This window comes from Mesoplodon densirostris, chromosome 16, assembly GCF_025265405.1.
Source record: "Mesoplodon densirostris isolate mMesDen1 chromosome 16, mMesDen1 primary haplotype, whole genome shotgun sequence".
NCBI classification, from domain to species: Eukaryota; Metazoa; Chordata; class Mammalia; order Artiodactyla; family Ziphiidae; genus Mesoplodon; species Mesoplodon densirostris.
Window position 1 is genome coordinate 64,454,681 of NC_082676.1, and position 21,965 is coordinate 64,476,645.

At 46.3% G+C, this 21,965-nt stretch overlaps 1 protein-coding gene across 2 annotated transcripts; it reads right to left on the reverse strand.

The window, feature by feature from the left end:
- Positions 1-381: 381 nt before the first annotated feature.
- ZNF75A (zinc finger protein 75A) lies at positions 382-14,352 on the reverse strand. Of its 2 annotated transcripts, none has more exons than XM_060078873.1 (8): positions 14,133-14,352; positions 11,897-12,025; positions 10,126-10,321; positions 9,173-9,226; positions 8,972-9,063; positions 8,560-8,686; positions 5,438-5,548; positions 382-5,260 (listed from the first exon to the last, which is right to left on the reverse strand). In XM_060078873.1, the coding sequence occupies exons 2-8, from the start codon at positions 11,915-11,917 to the stop codon at positions 4,662-4,664; spliced, it is 1,200 nt and encodes a 399-aa protein (XP_059934856.1). In that variant the 5' UTR covers positions 11,918-12,025; positions 14,133-14,352; the 3' UTR covers positions 382-4,661. The 2 variants fall into 2 exon arrangements, with proteins under 2 accessions (XP_059934856.1, XP_059934858.1); XM_060078875.1 differs by having other exon boundaries at positions 11,893-12,025.
- Positions 14,353-21,965: the final 7,613 nt, after the last annotated feature.

The following is a 21,965-nucleotide window of genomic DNA, read 5'->3' on the forward strand; positions in this document are numbered from 1 at the left end:
AGTGTGAAAATCATGATGCTGGAAATATTATATTCATTGGTTAAAAAAATTCAACAGAAAGATTTCTTACCAAGTTTTTCCTTGAAGGTTCAGGGTATTCAAATACTATAAACCTCATTTTTGTATTAATGCTTAGATCTGTGCAATTCAAGATTCATAATCCTACTGTGGTGGAAATGAAAAGCGATTCTGATAGTTTTCCTAAATCCGAAACTGAGTGAAAGACAAGAGCTTGCTTGCATAATTCCTCTCGTAAGAGCCAGATGGGAGAACTGCTTTAAGTGAAGTGCAGGCATTATCAGATATGGATGATTTATACAGAAGTAAAGCCTTATAGACGCTTGACTGCGGAAAGAACTTCAGTACAGCCCAGTACCCTTGTCCACTGGAGAATTCATACACAAAGAAACCCTACATATACATCAGGTTCGGTAGATGCTTTAAACAGTGCTCCAGCCTTGCTCTCCACTGAACCCACACAAGGAAGAAACTATAAAAGTGACAAGTGTGGAATAGATTCAGCAACAAAATGCTTCTGTACTTGTTTGGAAAGAACCCTAGAAACAGAATGTGGGTAAAGCTTCAGCACTTCCTACTCAGGGCACTTCAGAGACTGTACAGGAGAACCCACAGAAAGAACGTGAGGAGGCCTTCAGCAAATAATCCACTAAGCACTAGAGGGAAAGCTCCTGAGAGAAAAGTAATGGGCAGCCTTGATCCATTACACGTGCGTGGGAACGAGCCAGGAAATGCACAAGATGACCAGTAAACATTTGTCTGTGGAGTGGTTCAACGAATGTCTGGAAAATCCCTTATGGTGTTCAAAGCTTTTTATTATCCCAACTGTCCAGCTGGATAGAAAAGGCTGCTTAGCGTTCTTCCTCTAAACATCTCCAGCGCAACTGAACACTGTTCTGTTTCAAAAGCTGATCGAAACCCTAGCAGTTTGTTTTATCCAAGCTCTCCTCCTGTACTTCCCCTCCAGTTAAAAGATAGTTGAGATTCTCAAGATCAGCTTGAGGTCAGCTTAATGGTGAGAACTCTGGGTATACAATGGTGCCAGGACCATGGCTACTAGGACCCGTGCAGAGAAGGGGTCGAGGATTTGGGGACTAGGCTAGGTCAGTGATTCAATTCTCAGAACCAACCTTGGAGCCACTATAAGGCTGTTAACTGGACACACAAAAACAAAGCACCTTCTGGTTTGTCCTAGAAATCATCTGATTATGCAGGTCATATTAGTGAGAACTTTAACACTGAGGCTGAACCTAGGGTTGTGTCTGATTTCATTTTTAAACGAAGCCTCACAGTTTTAGTTTTACCTTGTTGTTTTAGTAATCGGCTCTCATCGCTGTGATGAGGTATAGAAATGCCTTCTTCTAACCTGAATACATCCAACCCAAATTCCAAAACATATGTAGTAGTAAAACACTGTGCTGATTAGTGGCTAAGCTAGAACTTTCCCACTGGAAGTTTCTCACTCCCCAGCTGGACTGCCTGCCCTGCTCCTGTTTTCCTGGCCAAGCTTCTTCCCAGCTGTTACCTTTCAGTCCAGGAAAAGAAGCCACCTTCCTCTTTACAACAATCTGGGAAAACTTGGTGATCTCCGTCCTGTTTTCTGAGGCACAATTCAAAGAAGGTACAACAGAGCTATTTACCAAACCATTCCTTGAAGTCTACTGCACTCACTTAGGAATGGAAAGAAACCCCTAACCTCTCCCTAGCCCACTGATCAACAGAAGCCTTTCTTGTGCACGTAGGGCTGTGGAGCAGTGGAACAGAGGGTGGACAAAGACAATGAAATGGAATAAGGCCAGAGAGAGGGACAGATGGTTGCCTTGTCCACTTCTACAACTGACCTCTACAGGATTTGTCCCCGGTAAGCAAGCAAGCAGTCTGTCTTTCCCATCACCTACTTATAAGTCTTATAAGCTCCTAAGTGTTCCCATCAGTGTTACACCAGCTCAGTGGAGCATCTAGAGGAAACTAGATCTCTTCCAAGGACCAAAGACCAGGTGGAATGACAAAGAAGTTTCCTGAGCTCTAGCAGAATAGACGGTCTTACTGACAGGACAGGTTATGCTGCAGAAACACATAGCACCAACATCCCATTGACTTAACACAACAAAAGTTTATTTCTTATTCCTACAGTCCATTATAGGTCTGGGGGACTCTCCAGAACAGATACCCCTTCCCAATGTGGGGGGCTCGGCATTCCAGACTGTTCTGATCTTGTGACTCCTCTCTCTGTGCTTATACGACTGAGGCAGAAAAAGACAGCACTAGAGTCCTGCAGCAATAAACAAATGCTTCAGCCAAGAAGGGAAACTTTTGCTCACACCCATTGCTCAAAACTATCTCAGGATGCTAACTGCAAGGAGAAAAAAGTCTAACCACTCCCTTCTTACTGTTCACTAGGATACAAGCTCCATGAGGATATGCATTTTGTCTCCTTGTCCACTACTATATCCTTAGCTTAAAAGACTACCTGGGCACATAACAGGCCCTCATTAAATTGAGTGAATGAATGTAGTGTCAGCAAGAAATCCACATGTATATCTTGGGAGAAGAAACAGAGCCCCAGGGGTGTAAGGCTGAGACTGTTGGGTAAGATCTATGCAGACCAGAGCTGCAGAGCTGGCCGAGCTTAAAAAATAAGCACACTGGTGTACTGGTACAGTTATCTTAGAGAAGAAAATGAAATCCTGCTGACAGCAGCAGACCAAAACCTCAGGTGACTTACACCATAAAGCACTGAAGCCAAGGAACAAATCAACCGAGCAAACCACCAACACGAGTGCTCAGCTCCTGGAAGGAGCTGCAACAGCCACAAATGCATCTGCTCCTTTAATGTAGTCAGTCCACCCAACATACCACTGGGGACCAGGGGAAAGGGAAGGACACACACACTGAGACCCTGCTATTTCCCAGGCTGTTAGGTGCTTTTCCTTCATCAACCCCTCTAATCCCCCAAAAAAACCCTGAGTTGAGTGTTATCACTATTTCATATGGAAACTGGAGATTTAAGAGTGTTTCAGTAATCAATCAAGAAACAGGAATGTTTTACAAGCTAGAAATAGATGCAATACAATGTCATCCAGGATGGCTGGGCAGGGACAACATACAGATCAGTCCTACTAATCCTGCCCTCAGGCCTGACTGATGTAGCTAAGTGACAGCCAACAGACCCACTAGCTATGGGGTCTTAACAAGCCTCTGGATTTCTTTGAACCTAACTCCCCTTTTTATAAGAGATTTGTAAGAGATCGTTTAACCTCTTTCCTAATACTACCTGAAAGCTCTAACAGGAACACATCTGAATCACTGCTGTAGGTGTTATAAGAAAATCCACAGCCCATAGAGATTTTTGGCATTCTATGCTATGCTGGAGAAGACAGAAACTGGAAGACCCTGTTTAACAGTTTACAGTGTTAAGTCAACCAAGACAGATGCAGGTTCACCTATCCTTGCCTACCACTCAGCATCAGTTCCCAAACCTTTCCTTTTGGGAACTTGGTCTCCTGCTCACTGAATTCCCAGAGCACCATTCCCAGTGACCCACAGGATCCTCCCTACTGCATACACTCCAGTTCCCAGACAAACATAACTTTCTTGTTGTTCTTAGTAACAAACAAAAGCCACGTTAAAATACAAACAGACAAAAACCTGAGAAGTTGATCCTGAATTCCCATTAATTTCCATGAGCTTCAGAAAAGTGCTCATGTTTATGGCTGTTTTATCCTATTGGCACTGTGAGGTAAGGAGTCCAGTTAATTGCAGAAAAGTCTTCATCTAAAATATACCAAATGGCTAAAAATTCCAACCCATGTCCACATGATCTCATTAGATATTCTCCTTTTTTCGAACACCACAAATGAGAGGCAATGATACTGCATTATTAGTTCACCTGGCAGATTCTCTAACAGTGAAGTAAATGATTTCATCACAGTAAAAACTGTGCTAACAGGACTCAAGAGATAGTTGCTAAAATGTTCAAGAAAGAACTCAGAACCAGGTCAACTTTGTGAACACTGTCCAATGACAAAACAGAGTAAGAAAATCCAATTTGTTTCTTGGAAAACTTTATATTAGAATTCATTTCTACCTCATGAGACTACTGAAATTCGTTAAGTCTGCTAACTGGAAGACAATGGTATGCAATGAAACAGGTATATTACTGCTTTTTGTTTTGGAAGACCATGCTACACATGTTTCTATCATATGTGCTTAAGAGTAGCTGGGGAGGCCACTCTGTGACCACAGAAGACTGATGATTCATGACTGCATCTGCTATTTTGAAGCTGATCTTGCTATTTTGCCAAGTACAATCCCAAAACAGCTTTTTCCCTTACTCAGAATATTCGTAGAACACTTTTTTTGCTAAGGAATTCAGTGAAAGTTCTAAGTAAAAACAGTAAGTAGTACAACTATTAACGTTTCCCCTCCATAGTCAACCCTGATTTCTTTCTGTGAAACATGACGTTTACATCTCCAAATTTTCCACTGGTGAAAAATTCTTCATGCTTCTTAATTTTGCATTTTTTCATAAACTTTAGGGTCAAGCGCCGCTTGGTATATGTCTGTAGACTAAGGACACTGAACAAGCTTTCCTTCACTGGTGTCAAAGTCTTGAGCACTTACTGAAGCTTCTCCTGCATGTGCTACAGGTGGGTTCTCCGGTGTTTAATAAGGTGGGAATTTTGACTGAATTTTTTTCCACATTGATGACATGCAAAGGGCTTCTCTCCAGTGTGAGTTCTTTGGTGTGTGTGGAGATGTGAATTTTGACTGAAGCTTTTCCCACACCATGAGCATTTATATGGCTTTACTCCTTGGTGTGTTGTTAAGTGCTTATTAAGATCTGACCTCCATCTAAACCTCTTATCACACTGTTCACATTTATATGGTTTCTCTTCAGTGTGAATTCTTTGGTGCTTAATAAGATCAGAGCTAACTCTGAAGCTTTTCCCACATTCCTGACATTTAAAAGGCTTCTCTCCTGCACGTTCTTTCTCGTGAAGCTCGATAAGTTTCAGCAGCTCTTCTTCCCACCAGTTTGAAAATTTCTTTCCTTCCTTCACTGGAAAATCTTGGTGCCATTTCCCCACCCTATGCATATCACCATGATTTTCTTTGCCCATTGTTTTCTGATGAACATTCACACTGGCTTTTTTTGATACTATGTCTCCTGGTGCTTGTATTTCTAAGTCAGAAAAACATATAGGTTGATGATTTTCAGTGTCATTTTTCATCTTTATCTCTGTTGGAATAAACATAAGAATCAGCCAACTGTATGTCAGAGCAAGAAAACCATGGGAATAGAAAAAAACGCAATATTCACTGATTTTAAAAAAATAGGGAAGTAGAATCTTAAATGTTAAGCCCTTGTAAAGGTTCCTACCAAGGCACATTTCTCCTCTTCCCATGGTATATTTACCTGAAAACAGCTCTCCGGGACTGTCTTTGAACACTGGGGATCCTTGAACCCATGGCTCTTCCCCTTGCTCTAAGCAGCAGATCACTTTAGTGTTGGGGAGCACAAATAATGCTGTGAAATAAAAAACTGAGGTCAGTGACTGGAACTAACAATGGTTTACTAATTCCAGACTACTTCAAGAAGAGCAAAAGATACTTTAACAGTTTCTTATCCTGAATGGTTAAATGGAGAGTCTCATATCCAATATTAAGTTTACACTATACTGCATTTGTGACTGGGTATGTAAAGACTGGGAAATAAACCTAAGCTAGATCTATGAAAAGGGTATGCGAATTCATTGCGTGTTCCCCATCTTCTGAAACCAATACTGCATATTCAACTAAGCTGTAACCAAACTCCAGAGGCTACAGGAAATACAGGCTGGTCCTATTACCTCTTTAGGAAGACTCATAATGGATAAGGCCAGGTCTAGGGGAGTCAATGTGAAGGTCAGTGGGCTAGGTGTCATAAACACAAGTGATTCCTGTAATAGTATAGCAAGTTTCAATTGAGTTCTCAGGTACCAGACACTGGACCAGGAAAGATTTCTACCACTCCTATAGCTCACTGGTTCACATCCAGGTGAAGGAAAGAGACCAGAATTACTTAGTGGACCTTCTCTAAAAGTATGGAAAGCATTCATCACTCAGTCATTCAATACATATGTGCTGAGTGGCTGTGGTGCACCAGGCACCCTCTATGTGCTAGGAATACAGTGGTGAATAAGCCAAGCCCCCCTGATCTCACAGAGCTTATCTTCTAGTGCAGAGCGAGACAGTCTAATGTCAATAAACACGCAAATAAAATATCAGGAAGTGATAAATGTTTTGAAGAAAACTAAAGCAGGGTGAGAGAACATTTAAGATTCTGCTTCTGTGAAGCTATTTTAGATAAGGCTATGTGAAAAGCCTCTCTTAGAAAGTGATATTTGAGGGACTTCCTTGGTGGTCCAGTGGTTAAGACCCATGCTCCCAATGTAGTGGGTCCGGGTTCGACCCGTGGTTGGGGAGCTAAGATGCCGCAACTAAGAGTTTGCATGCTGCAACTAAAAATCCCGCATGCTGCAACTAAAGATCCAGAGTGCCAAAACTAAGACCCTGCACAGCCACATAAATATATATATATTTTTAAAAAAGTGATATTTTGAGCAGAACCCTAAACTGAGAGTTTTGTCATATGGCAGAAAAGTGTGCCAGGCACAGGGAAGGGGAAAGAAATGAGCACACCAAGCCCATGAAACAGCAAGATGAGCAGTGTGAATAAAGAGGCCAGAGCAAGGGCACGAATGGCAGGAGACGACAGCAGGGAGATGAGGGGCCAGATCGTGGAGGAAGCCTTGGTAAGGAATTTGGTTCTTATATTGAATGTGATGAGAAGTTATCATAAGGTTTTTAAGCAGAAAATGTCATCATCTGATTAGGATTGTTTTTTTTGGCCACACCCTGCAGCTTCCAAGATCTTACTTCCCCAACCAGGGATTGAACCCACATCCTTGGCACTGAAAGTGCAGAGTCCTAACCACTGGACCACCAGGGAATTCCATGTGATTAGGGTTTTTTTTTTTTTAAATAACTTTATTTTATTTATTTATTTTTGGCTGTGTTGGGTATCCGTTGCTGTACGCGGCCTTTCTCTAGTTGCGGTCAGCAAGCGGGGGCTACTCTTTGTTGCAGTGTGTGGGCTTCTCATTGTGATGTCTTCTCTTGTTGCAGAGCACAGGCTCTAGGCGAGTGCGCTTCAGTAGTTGTGGCACGCAGGCTCAGTAGTTGTGGCGCAGGGGCTTAGTTGCTCTGCAGCATGTGGGATCTTCCTGGAGCAGGGCTCAAACTCGTGACCCCTGCACTGGCAGGAGGATTCTTAACCACTGTGCCACCAGGGAAGCCCCCATGATTAGGTTTTTAAAAGACTCTGGCTGCTGTGTGGAAAACTGACTGTGGGAGGGCAGGAGTGGTGGCAGTGGGTGGCAGTTAGAAAGTATTGAGGAGAACCTTGTGGCTGAGACGAGGATGCTAACAGCACAAGAGGCTGAGACATGATCCAATTCAAGCTATACTGTGAGGGTGGAGCCAAGATGATTAGCGATGGCCTAGTAGTGGGGTAGGATGGCAAGATCACGGTAAAGAATGATCCATAGGTTTTCTGGCCTGAAATACTGGGTGAATGGTAGTGTCCTTTAGGGAGACAGGAAAGAGAAGAGCAAAGCAATTTGGAGGGAAGGGACCAAAAATTCTGGATAAGGAATGAGCATGTGAACTTGGCAAAAGCTCCCAGGTGAACTGGTTACACCTTTTCCCTGCTGAACCACTATCTGAGAATCAAAAAGCAACTGGTAAATATATCTGTGTATATATAAAAAAAAAAAAAGCAACTGGAAAAGAGACTCTCTCACAGAGAAAGCCAAGAATATGACAGATTACTCAACTCCTAGGCAAAGGGAAGGGCAAAGGACATCCCTGGTGGTTTAGTGGTCAAGAATCCACCTTCCAATGCAGCAGACAGGGGTTCAACCCCTGGTCAGGGAACTAAAATCCCACATGCCGTGGGGCAATGAAGCCCGCGACACAACTGCTGAGCCCACACGCTCTAGAGCCTGTGTGTCACAACTACAGAGAAGCCCGCGTGCCGCAACGAAACATCTCGCACGCCACATTGAAGATCTCGCATGCCACAACTAAGGTCTGATGCAGCCAAATAAATAAATCATTAAAAAAAAAAAAAAGATTCAGGAGTTCCCTGGTGGTGCAGTGGTTAAGAATCTGCCTGCCAGTGCAGGGGACACAAGTTCGAGCCCTGGTCCGGAAAGATCCCACATGCCACGGAGCAACTAAGCCCATGCGCCACAACTACTAAGCCTGAACTCTAGAGCCCGCGAGCCACAACTACTGAAGTCCAAGTGCCTAGAGCCTGTGCTCTGCAACGAGAAGCCACTGCAATGAGAAGCCCATGCACCACAACAAAGAGTAGCCCCTGCTCGCCACAACTAGAGAAAGCCCGCGTGCAGCAACAAAGACCCAACACAGCCAAAAAGATAAATTAAAAAAATTTTTAAAAAAATTCGATGAAGGGAAGGGGAGAATCTTTACCTAGAGAGATGACAGTCTCATAGTTTTCTTGCATTACATCATTGTAGAGGGCCTTCTGAGCAGGATCCAGTAACTCCCATTCTTCCTGGGAAAAATATATGGCCACTTCTTCAAATGTCAACAAGCTCTAAAAAGAGAATAGGCTTTAGGTCAGTATTTGCCACTTCAAAAGCAGCCCAACCATCTGACCCATGATTTGTATGTTAGTCCAGGAACTAAAGGAACAGCACATGATACTTTTTAAAGTGAGAAGGCAGAAATGGAGGAGGCAAGGGATCAGCAAACAGTCTGGGAGGTGTCCAGTTCCCCAGAGGGATCATCTGGGTTAATATGCCTCTGAGCACGTGCTGGGCAGTGTAGGCCAAGGGCAGCAGGGAGAGGCAGCCCTAAGAAGCTGGAAAGCACAGTTCACCTGGGACTCAGGCAAGATGAGCTCAGGTGCCACTGGCCAGTCTTTGGTGTTTGTCTGTTCAGGAAAGGCTAGGATCCGGTGAGCAGGCACCGCTGTGGGTGAAAGACAGCAGAGGTAATTTCTCTCGCTTCTGTTTCTGAACGTGGTAGGCTCTTTTCTAAAATACAGAAGACCCCGATTTTTTTAGTATTGATGAGATACCTTTACAAGCACGTGTGCTGGACTTCCCTGGTGGCGCAGTCATTAAGAATCCGCCTGCCAATGCAAGGGACATGGGTTCGAGCCCTGATCCAGGAAGATCCTACATGCTGTGGAGCAACTAAGCCCATGCACCCCAACTACTGAGCCTGCGCTCTACAGCCGAAAAACCACAGCTACTGAAGCCCGCGCGCCTAGAGCCCAATAAGAGAAGCCACCGCAATGAGAAGCCCATGCACCGCAAGGAAGCCACCGCAATGAGAAGCCACCGCAGTGAGAAGCCTGCGCACCACCTCGCTCACCGCAACTAGAGAAAGCCCACGCGCAGCAACGCAGCAACGAAGACCCAACACAGCCAAAAATAAATACATAAATTTATTTATTAAAAAAAAAAAAGTGTGTGCACTGCTCAGAAATGCCTCTCATTATAAATGAAAACCATGGAACTACCAGCCTCTAAAACAGGTTCCCTAGTTTTCATGAGCAACTTAATGAAAGGAAAAAATTTTTATTATCCTCTTGTGACATAAATTGAAAACAAAATACTCAGGGAATCCAGTGTACAGTAAGAGATGTAGTTTTTTTTTTTTTTTCATCATTTGTTACTTTTTTTCTGGTACAAATAGTGTTCACATTCTGCCACTAACCACCCATTCTGATCCCAATTCCTTTCATATTTTCAGCATGAGATGAGACTGACCCTCTCTGCTTTTCCAAAAACAGAATTCCTGAGGTTATTACCAGGGTTCTGTGGTTTGGAGAATTCTGAATCTTAGGCCAACCCCCACCTTCAACCACACGTGGTCTGCTCTACCGTAACCCGGGGGGCATCCTAATTGCTAACGTGGCTACATTAGTAGATCCACAGGGCAAGCAAGAAAATGGTAACAACATTCTGGCTTAACAAATTACTATCCCAGCTCCCAGGAGAAGGAAAGTAACGTGAAGCTCCTTACCCCTCTCACATACGGGCGCAGTTTCTTTGTGGGTATTCCTGATCAGCAGCTCTTGTAGACTCTGGTGTGTATTCCAAAATTCTTCATCCTGGGACATGCCCACTTGCTGGGCCTCTGCTGGCTTCAGCTTGAAGCCTGGAGCCTCTGCTGTTTCTCCCAAGAGCACTGCCTCCTTTCCCAGCTCATGGTCTGCAACCTAGAAATAATGCACATCCTTGTTACTATGGAACTTACTTTTGGTTTGGGAGTTGGTAAGAGAGGGAGGAAAAAGCAGAGTGCAAACTGTGGGAAGAAGGAGACACTAAAGGAAATTTCACAAAGACTTAAAAGAGATACGAGACCACCAACTTTCCACAAGAACTATACACAAAATATAGGAAAATTGGCAGAAGAGGAAAAAAGGTGTGGTTACTGCCAGCGCTCCAAGACAGCAGCTCCCACCCTCTGCATCCAGCCCAGCTCAGACCACTAACAGGGCTGCACAGGCCACCTGTTCTCATGCCGCCTTGACAGACTTTCTCTCCCAACTTAGATTCTTGCCTTAGTGGTTTCCTGTCCTCTAACTCTCTCAAGAAATTAAGGAATTGAATTTAAAAGTTGTCCTGTCAACCAGATTTTCCACATGGCCAGGGAAGAGTCTCACAGAGGACTGGGATAAAATGGAGAAAGAAGTGGGAGGAAAGAGTCAGGGCTCCAACCTATCCCCAAATGATTTTGACACAAAACGTGTGCCCTCCCAGTATTCTCAGTAGGCCTGTGAAGCCAGCTGGTATGCGCAAGGGCATGCCCTGAATCCCCGCTCACAGCACAGCCAAGGAACAACCACTGAGGAAAGGCAGTGGAGGCCCTTGTCTACGGTACAGAGGACACTATCCCTCACGCTCTTTCTTCTCTCAGCTACTCTATTGAGATTTCCAAATCTTTCTTTCCCTGTTTTCTTTCTAGGTTTTCTCTTCCTGGGCAGTCTTCCTCTAGTTGTTTGGTTTCTCCTCTTTCCTATCTTCACTCTCCTTTGGTCTCTGAGAATTACTCCTTTTTTGGATCTGTCCCGTCCTCTCCAACTCCTTATTGCCTTTTGTTTGTTTAGAAGAACTTGAGGCCCATCTCCTTCGCCAAGCCAGACTAGACTCATTACCCTCAACACACCCTGGCTCCAAAGAGGGCAAAAAGCAACTCTCTCCCTAAGGCCAGGGAAGTCTGCCAGAATCTCTGAAACCTGTGGACTGACTATGGCTGTGGGTCTGTGCTTTCACGTTCTGCTTTACATGTCCTAAAGGAACAACAGAACTGAGACCTAATTCATCCTATTTCCCAATTAACTGCCGCAATACATCCACCTTCACCCTGTTTCACTGCACACATGAAGAATCTTTCTTCTCACCCCATTCCTCATTTGACCAGATTCCCTCTGTAAGTGTTCTACCAGGACCAGAGCCTCCTCAAAGCTCTGTAGATGGTGCTTCTTTATGTGGGTCTGGGTGTCCCTGGGCAGAACGGTCAGGAACTGCTCTAGGACCACGAGTTCCAAGATCTGGACTTCTGACCGAATCTCTGGCCTCAGCCACCATGGGCTTAATTTCTGAAGCTGGTCAACAGCCTCCCTGGGTCCAGCTGCATCATGATAGAGGAAGCTCTAGAAGTGCTGGTGAGACCTCTCGGGACTGAGACTGTCCGTTTGGGGGGCATATTTCTTATGCTGACTGGAGCTCTATGTCACAGGTCCTTTGGTCTCCCACAGAGTCCTGATCTGAGGATTCAAGTACTTACCCACCTTCAGATCTACTGTCATCATTCTGATCTAGGAACAATTTGGCTCCTGTGTTGGACACACCACCAGCATCATCTTTGACAACTGAGGCCCAGTCTGGTCTGGAACAAAACCAATAGAAAGTTCTTCTTTCTAAGGCATTAAAGTGAGAAAAAAATAAAGTGCATGTCAATAAGAAAGTCACACGAACTTTACTACTTGTTACTTATTATAAGAGAAAAATGAACTTTAAAAATCAACTGCCAAGGGCTTGCCTGGTGGCGCAGTGGTTGAGAGTCCGCCTGCCGATGCAGGGGACACGGGTTCGTGCCCCGGTCCGGGAGGGTCCCGCATGCCGCAGAGCGGCTGGGCCTGTGAGCCATGGCCGCTGGGCCTGCGCGTCCGGAGCCTGTGCTCCGCAGCGGGAGAGGCCACAGCAGTGGGAGGGCCGCGTACCGCAAAAAAAGAAAAAAAAAAAAAAAAAGAAAAAAAAAAAGAAAAAAAAATCAACTGCCAAGCCCTTGTTTCTCTCCTTTTCTATTATTCAACGGAATACAGCACGACTTATTGCAGACAAATGTAAATAAATTACTTTGCCTTAAAAAAAAAAAAATAGGGCTTCCCTGGTGGCGCAGTGGTTGAGAATCTGCCTGCCAACGCAGGGTACACGGGTTCGAGCCCTGGTCTGGGAAGATCCCACATGCCGCGGAGCAACTCGGCCGGTGAGCCACAACTACTGAGCCTGTGTGTCCGGAGCCTGTGCTCCGCAACAAGAGAGGCCACGACAGGGCTTCCCTGGTAGCGCAGTGGTTGAGAGTCCGCCTGCCGATGCAGGGGACAGGGGTTCGTGCCCCGGTCCGGGAAGATCCCACATGCCGCGGAGCGGCTAGGCCCGTGAGCCATGGCCGCTGAGCCTGCGCGTCCGGAGCCTGTGCTCCGCAACGGGAGAGGCCACAACAGTGAGAGGCCTGCACCGCAAAAAAAAAAAAAAAAAAAAAAAAAAAAAAGAGAGGCCACGACAGTGAGGGGCCTGCGCACCGCGATGAAGAGTGGCCCCCACTGGCCACAACTAGAGAAAGCCCTCGCACAGAAACGAAGACCCAACACAGCCAATAAATAAATAAATTAAATTTTAAAATAAATAAATTAATTAAATAATCAGGAGAGGTTGGTGGGTGAAAAAACTAGTACCCACTGGCTCCAAGGAGTTTGAGGATCATTCAAAGATTTAATTGATGCACTTCCTATGCCATCCTCTCCGTGTAAAGGAAAGATCAGGAGAATATTCTGAGTTTCTCTTAAATTTCAACATATCGTCCTAGTCTGTCTTCAGTAAGAGGGTATAACTTCTATGACCTTTGTTCTTTTGGGAAGATGAAAGACTTCACTTCCTGGACCATTTGAGGTGCTCCTTTGCATTGTATGAAAACTGGCAGAAGAGCTGAAACAATGAGACCAGAGTGGAAGAACAGTAATTCAGATAAATGGAGCCTTATTCTTCTCAAAAGCATCCCCCAATTAAGTAACTAGTTGCTCTACATTCATCTTGGCATTTATTTGTAAGATATATATAGAGCACCATGCAGAAGATTTATACTTGAATTTTTAATTTTCATTACTTGACTTAGGAAAAATTACAGCTGATCCTTGTTCACAAAATGTTTATCCAAATGTCAGTTGGGAAAAAAAAGGACAGCATGTTAGCTAGTCATGACTACATTCAGCTGCTACATTTCTCCAGGGCTCATTTAGACCTCTAAGCGAGGCTGAGGAGGAGTGCCTCGTGAGCCTCACTTTCCCTGAGGTGATCCAGCGGAAAGCGCACCGAAATTCTGCCCAGGAAGCCACGGTGTTCACAAACGGCCGGCTGCCGATGCCCACCTGGCTCTGAGGAACAGGGACACTTCCCAGGCTTTCGCATCAGAGGAAGCTGATCTCTCTGAGGCTGGACCGCCCGTTTCTCCCTCAATAACATCAGCCAGTAAAGGAAACGCCGGCGGAGGCGGGAAAGTGGACACGATCGCCCGGGCGCGCCCGCGAGCACTGTGCCTGCGTGCAGTGGCCGAGCGGGCTCCCGGAGCGCGGCCCCTGGCGCCACCCGCACAAACATTGGAGAAAACGGCCTCACGAGCCTGACGGCGGACCTCGCCCCCGACAGTCCCGTCGCCCGGCTCGGAAACACCCCCGGCCGCCTTGCAGCGGCCGGCGTCTCTCGAGGGCTCCGGAGCCTGCGCCGAACCGGAAGCCGCTTCTAGGTTACCTCGGATGGCTTGGCTTCGTGAAGGCCGCTCCCTCCTCCCGGGGCTCTACCGCAAGTCGCCGCCGGTCCGGCCACCGCTCTAAGGAGGACAGCTCCCCGCCCCGCGCCACTCAGTGGTGGGTTCCGAGGCTCAGGCCCGGAACCACTTAGGTTCGCCTGGCCCAGACGGCCCGCCCAGAGCAGTTCCTGCGCCGCGGGCTTACCCACCCCACCCCTCACTCCATCCAACCGGAAGGGGAAGTGACGTACTTCCGGGGAGAGGCTCCTCGCAGGTCAATGTGTCCTCACCGCTGCGAACTGGGGTTTACCTGGCGGCGGGAGTTGATGTCACGGAGTCTCAGGCCCGCGGAGCCTGAGGGCCCTGCACGGTCGGTGCCCTCTCGCGGCCATTACTTCCTTCGTCGTTGTGGGTGGCTGGCGACTGGTAACCCGGAGTCCCACCGGGTGACGTCCCCTCCCCTGCCAGTGCCCGAGCTGTCCTCCCGCCGCTTCTCACAGCCTCCTTCGGTACCTGGTGTTGACTTAAACAATAAAATAGCCAGTTATTTTACCATCAAAATGAGTTAATTTGGGGACAATAAAGAGTTGCAATTTGGAATATGCGAACCCTGGCAACCATAAGCAAGTCTGGAGAACATGGTTCTTTTACACAGGAGACCTGAGGAGTTCGGAGCGACTGTTGTAACCTAATAATCCACTGGAGGAATATGGGAGTGTAGTGGCTTGTCATTGGCTGAATTTTGACAGTCTCTCATTGGCTCACCTGTTGCTGGGTCAGGAGAAAATCTTCCTCCTGGTGGGTAGTAAAGTAGTAACCTGTTGCTAATGCAATTGATGTCTAGTGGTTGGGCGTGACATCTCCCCCTTTGAGCTCTGATTCCATTTTAAATGAGGTACCGTTTATAATTTTCACAAAGGCAGTTTCGTCTAACTAATCTGGCTTGTGATAGGTGTGACCCAGACACACACATGCAACCAAAGTTCCTACAGCCGGCTGAGCACGGCAATCCCTCTGTCTTACAACAGGCGTGTCAACAACCAGAAGATTCTCACTAATTAGAGAAATTAGAGAAATGCAAATGCAAATCAAAACTACCTCACACCGTCAGAATGGCCATCATTAAAAAGTCTACAAATAACAAATACTGGAGAGGGTGTGGAGAAAAAAGAACCCTCCTACACTGTTGGTGGGAATGTAAGTTAGTGCGGCCACTATGGAAAACAGTGTGGAGGTTCCTCAGAAAACTAAAAATAGAATTACTATATGGTCCAGCAATCCCACTCCTGCACATATACCTGGACAAAACGATAATTCAAAAAGATACATGCACCCCTCTGTTCATAGCAGCACTATTCACAATAGCCAACACATGTAAACAACCTAAATGTCCATCAACAGATGAATGGATAAAGAAGATGTGCTATATATATACAATGGAATACTACTCAACCATAAAAAAGAATGAAATAACATGGATACAACCAGACATTATCATACTAAGTGAAGTCAGACAGAGAAAGATAAATACCATATAATATCACTTATATGTAGAATCCAAAATATGGCATAAATGAACTTATCTACAAAACAGAAACAGACTCACAGACATAGAGTACAGGCTTGTGGGTGCCAAGGGGAAGAAGGGTGGGGGAGAGAAGGACTGGGAGTTTGGGATTAGCAGGTATAAACTATTATATATAAGATGAATAAGTAACAAGGTCCTACTGTATAGCACAGGGAATTATATTCAATATCCTGTGATAAACCATAATGGAAAAGAATATTTTTAAAAACGAATGTATATATGTGTATAACTGAGTCACTTTGCTGTGCAGCACAGATGGGCACAAGATTGTAAATCAACTCCAATTAAAAAAAACCAGGGTCTTCCCTGGTGGTGCAGTGGTTGAGAGTCTGCCTGCCGATGCAGGGGACACGGGTTCGTGCCCCGGTCTGGGAAGATCCCACATGCCGCGGAGCAACTGGGCCCGTGAGCCAAAATTACTGAGCCTGCGCGTCTGGAGCCTGTGCTCCGCAACAAGAGAGGCCGCGATAGTGAGAGGCCCGCGCACCGCGATGAAGAGTGGCCCCCGCTCTCCACAACTAGAGAAAGCCCTCGCACAGAAACGAAGACCCAACACAGCCAAAAATAAATAAATTAATAAAGCAAACTGTCAACAAGTAAAAATAAACACTATTATATTAAAAAAAAAAAAAAAAAAAAACTAGAGGGCTTCCCTGTTGGCGCAGTGGTTGAGAGTCCGCCTGCCAATGCACAGGACACAGGTTCGTGCTCCGGTCCGGGAGGGTCCCACATGCCACGGAGCGGCTGGGCCCATGAGCCATGGCCGCTGAGCCTGCGCGTCCGGAGCCTGTGCTCCGCAATGGGAGAGGCCACAACAGTGAGAGGCCCGTGTACCGCAAAAAAAAAAAAAAAAAAAAAAAAACACCAGAAAATTCTCGTTTACAGAGCTGGCTCGGGTCATTATAGCCTGCAGAGGAGAAAGCCTGAGTTCTACAGGGACAACTACCTCCCTTCCTTTATTCTTGGCAGACAAGACCTACTGAAAACTCTCTACCCACCCTCCTTCCTTCAGTGGGGAAAGAAAATGTTTTCTTAAAAGTTGCCATGGACACCAATGAGAAAAACAAACAAGTACTTAAGAAGCAGTAATTTAATCAACTTTCTCCACCTTGTTTCAATTGCCTGTCCCCTTACCCACGCCCTCGCCAATCTGATTTCCATTCTCTTTCCATACTCCCCTTCCCATCATTGCCTTCGTCTCCTGAGTTCTCACTCTAAATGCTGCACCAAGGTCACTGCCTTCTCAATGCCTCCTGGATGATGCGCCCTCACCCAGGCTTGGATCTCCCTGTGCAGAATGATCAGGAATTGCTTCAGCTCCAGGATCCTACACTTGAATGCAGCTTGGGCTGCAACGATCAAGAGCAGAGCTCCCAGAGCTGGCTGAAGGCTTGTGAGTGAGGCCCAGCAGTTGCTGATAATGGGAGAGTCTGAAGAGCTGGTGGGAGATCTCCAAGTTGCCAACCTCTCTGAGAGGTCAGAATCTGCCATCAGCCACCTGAGAGAATGTGAGCAATAAAGGGGAATTCAAATCGAACTGAGGCTGATCTTCGGCCCAAAATTCAATCCCTACAATGTGGGGATAATCAACCTGGCATATGAGACAGGAAGTGGAAGTTGTTACCTGTTACCTAATGGAAAATTGCACAGACTGCGACCATCGGGTGGATTCAGTTTCCAGTCCCAGCTGAACTCCACACTAACTGATGTGAGGCAAAATATTCAACCTCTCTTAGCCTCTTTTTCTCATCTGAGCATAACAATACCTACCATGCAGCACAGAGAAAAAGATTAGAAATGCTATTTGTATAGCATCTGGCCCAGTGCTTTGCATTTAGAAGGTGCAGAGTAAGTGGTCTGGGGTGGTGTAAGAGAAGCTCCATCTTACAGGAATTTCAAGCATATCTCACTACTTAACATATATTAATTTGTTTAATGTCTGTCACCCCCACAAAAATGTAAGGTTCTTGGAGAGCAGGTAATTTGTTTTATTGTTGAATCACAGCTCCCCGAGAAGTGTCTGGTCCTAAAATAAATATTTGGCAAATGAATGGGTGAAAAAAGACAAGAAAGAGTGGGGTCTTCAGACCTCATTAATTGCCTGGGTGTCCAGTACTTAAGCATTATAAACAGCATGAAAGGAGACGAAGACTGGTCTCTGGCTGAGACGTCTCTGAGATCTGTCTCCCCTTCGTTTCCACTCCTATGGCTCTAGAGTGAGATTTCTGAACTTCAGAACTATTGACATTTGGGGCCGGACAGGTCTTTTGTTGTCTGTGTGCACGGGTGGGTATCCTATACACTGTAGGATGTTTAGCTGTACCCCTAGCCTCCACCCACTAGAGGTCAGGAGCACCCACCAGTCCCGACAACAAGACTGGCTCCAGACTTTGTCAAATGTATTTGGGCGGCAATTGGCCCCGATTGAGAACACCTGGTCTAGGCACATATCATTAGGCCAGTCTGGTAGATGAGTCTCCCATCTGTTCACCTGGTCTTTGTACAGAGCAGATCTGTACTTCTTGACTTTCTAATAATCTAATTGCTCAAAAGCCTTTAAGACTTCCTAATGCCACTGAAATAAGCTAAGACCTCCTAACTCGCAAGGCTCTCCCTAGCATTCAAGGCCCAACCTACCCCTCCAGCCTCATTGCACACTCTCCTATACACAGTCTACAAACCAGCACAGGTGAACTGGTCCCACATCCTGGAACAGGCTCTGTGCCTTCCAACCTTAGTGCCTTTTCCCAAGGCCTGGTTCATCCTTTCCATAGAAACTGAACACTAGCAGTACCAGTTTGAATTCCTTCCAATCAAGGGAGAAAGGGCAACTTTGTTTAGAAACTAGACATGTGGAAATAAGGAAAAAATTTCAAGGAGTGCACCATCAGAGAAGGCAAGAAACCCAGAGAATGAGGACTGGTAACACCACCACTATCACCTTCTTGGAAGCTCCTAACACTTTGAAGTCCTCAGTCCCGTCTTTAACTCTCTCTCAGCGTGCCTTCTCTTACTGAAAATGAGTCCCCCTAAAACTGAGTTTCCCTATTGAGTTTATGATTAACCACTCTACCCAAAACTTTTATTACCTTTCTTGTACCCTCTGACCTCAGTTTGTAATAGGGGTGGGGCAGGGCGGGAGCACAGCCATTAGTGCAAGGCTGTTAGTGGCCTTGCTATACTAATGGTCAGCATCATGGTAGTCCCGGTGGTGGCACTCTCCCTGGGTTGCAGTCCACAGGACCTGACCCCTGTTTGCAGGGCCTGAGGAGCCTGAGGGCCAGCTAGGTCCTGGGTGCCTTGCTCCCTCAGTGATGATGGCGGGGTAGGGTCTGGGGACCTGGCCTGGAGGGCGCCACCAGCTGAGATCTGCCTCTTCAGCTGGGCCTGGGCACTGGCGGGAGGACACAGGCTGGGTGCTGGATGAATGCTCCCCAGCAGGGTAACCAGCCCGCACAGGGACCCTCTCCTCTTAGCCAGGGCCTAGACTTAAGAAAGCAAAAGTTGATCCTTGGGACCTTAAACAAGTAATATGAGGAGTAATGATTTAGCTTTGCTTATGGGATTTGTTAAGTGTTAGTGAAGCCAAACAATTAAAAAATGTCCGAGTTTGGAGCAGAGAAAGGTTTACTGCAGGGTCATGCAAGAAGACGGGTGACTCATGCCTTGAGAAACCTCCAACTCCTCAAAGGCTTTCAGCAAAGCCCTTTAACAAGAAAGGTGAGGGAAGGGCGTGGTTAGTTGTCAACGTCTTGGTGTCAATCCTTTGTTCTTAATGTCCACGTGGGTCAGGTCACAGGTTCCAGCCACAGCATCTTCAAGTGGCCTTTCATGCCAGTGGAGGATCTCCCTAATTCACGGTCAGAGCGTCACCATCTCCCCAGCCTGCAGGTCTACCTGTCAGTGCGCCTGCCCGGCCAGAAACACCCGACTCGCCCAAAGCCAGAAGCTGCAACGTGTGCGCGCACCTGACTCTGCCGCAGCCTTCTCCTTCAGTCCCCATCCTCTGGCACCACTCTGCCGGGCCTGGCGCCACGAATGCTCCAGAAGGGGGCGAGAGCGCAAACGTCGGCCACATCCAGGGGACTGCGACCTAGGGAGACTGCCACCGCGGGGACCACTGCGGCGCTGACCATTGGTGGAGCGGGGCCTCTAAGGCCTCGCCGCCCCTGTTACACTGCAAACACCTGCTATCGGCGTTTGGCTTTCTGCGCCGCAAGCACACAGCCCTTGCTCAGTTACATTACCCCAACTAACACCAGAGCTTGTTTCTGCAGATTTATCTACTCCACAGTTTGGGAGCTCTCTCTGAGCGCAAGGAGCATGTCTGAGCTGTCTTCGTGTCCCCACCGCCCAGCACAAGGGCGCACAAGGACGCGATAAGCCCTCCGTGAACCAGTGTTTTATTCTCGTAAAACACAAAGGTAAGAGGCTCAGGGCCTTTGAAAGCACACTTCACGGGGACACTGAGCGGACAGGGTGAAGGGCGACAGGCCCCGCACACCAGGTACATCGCCCCTACACCTCTCCAAACAAAAGAAGGATGTCCCGGCTCACCGCCACTGAGGGACTTCCCGTCACGGGACCCAGGACAAAACAAGAACCTCAGACAAGAGGGCGGGACCGCGGAGTTAGGGCCCGCCCCCGGGAAAACCCTACCTCAAACACACCACTCACCCGCCAGGCTGTCTTTTCCAGCGCGTGCGGCCGGAAGCTGCCGCGGGGCGAGCCGGGACTTCCAGAAGGCCTGACGCATGCGCAAGGTCTAAGCCGGAAAACAGCGCCGCCGGACACGGAGGCCGTGAGCTACAGGACAGCCCTCCCCGCCATGGTTCCGCTAATCGACAATAGTGTTCCCCAATGAGAGGATGGGATCCTCCTTGCGTTATAACCTGGACCACTGAAGTTGCTCGAGAGTAGGGGGCCTTAGATCTGGGCGTTTGTTGATGCCTCCTATTGGTTACTGCTGTTCTGCTTGACAGGCGCTTCCGCTTCTCTTTTTTCGAAGGGTTTTTGCACCAGCACCTCATGGGCTCATACCCTGTTTGTAGATGTGACAACGACAGCAGTGCTACCGAGAAGCACTGCTCTTCCTTTGCTTCTTCCCACAATCAGACTCTGCTATGTTCCTCTCTCTCTTTCCTGTCAATGTAGGCATCCAGTTAACCTGCCTTCTAAAAAGGGAGGCAACAAGAACGGTCATATACCTTAGAATGGTCATAACACTAGGACCCTAGAGACTTGAGCACCCTGGTGTACTCTGCAGATAGTCAGTTGTGGTAGCCAGTGGATCTCTCTAGTACTTCGTCACATCATCTATAAAATAAATATAATAGCTGGCAGGAACACTGTAAGGCTCAAGATAGATAATGTATGTGCCAGTGCTTAGAGAAAACTGCTCAGTGTTATCACTGATACTGGAGGTTCTATAGAGAGTACGTAGACAAGAAAAAGAATAAAAGGCCTTCAAATAGGAAAGGAAGAAATAAATCTTTCTCTATTCAGAGATGACATGATCCTACATATAGAAAACCCCAGGGACTTCCCTGGCAATGCACTGGTTAGGTCTCCACGCTCTCACTGTCAAGGGTCAGGGTTTGATCCCTGGTGGGGGAACTAAGATCCTGCATGTTGCGCTGTGGGGCAAAAAACAAAACAAAACAAAAAACAATTCATATAAAAACTACTAAAGATAATAAACAAATTCAGTAAGTTGCAGGACAAGATCAATATAGAAAATCAGTTGTGTTTCTGTACACCAGCAATGAACAATATGAAAGGGAAATAAAAATATTCCATTTACAATAGCATCCAAAAGAATAAAGTACCTGGGTACAAATTTAACCAAGGGAATGAAAGACTTGTACGTTGAAAACTATAAAACATTGTTAAAATAAATTAAAGAAGACGTATATAAAAGGAAAGACACCTCGTGTTCAAGGACTGGAAGACTTAACATTGTTAATATTGCAATTCTCCCAAAGTGATCTACAGATTCAATGCAATCCATATCAAAATTTCAATAATCTTTTACAATATAAATTAATATGGGATTGCAAGGGACCCTTGATTAACCAAAACAGTCTTGAAAAAGAGAACAAAGTTTGAGGAGAAACACTACCCAATTTCAAAAAATAATACAAATCTATAGTAATAAAAATAATGTGGCACTGACATAAGGACAGATATACAGACAACCAGAATAGAATTAAAACTCCAAAAATAAACCAGTATATCTATGGCCAAA

Excerpts from the sequence above, each read along its gene's own strand:
- ZNF75A (XM_060078873.1), bottom strand. The coding sequence starts at position 11,917 with ATGATGACAGTAGATCTGAAG. Across the intron at positions 9,064-9,172 it reads CAGCACACGTGCTTGTAAAG|CGGTGCCTGCTCACCGGATC; the intron begins GTATCTCATCAA and ends TTTCACCCACAG. Across the intron at positions 8,687-8,971 it reads TCATCTTGCCTGAGTCCCAG|AGCTTGTTGACATTTGAAGA; the intron begins GTGAACTGTGCT and ends TTCTCTTTTTAG.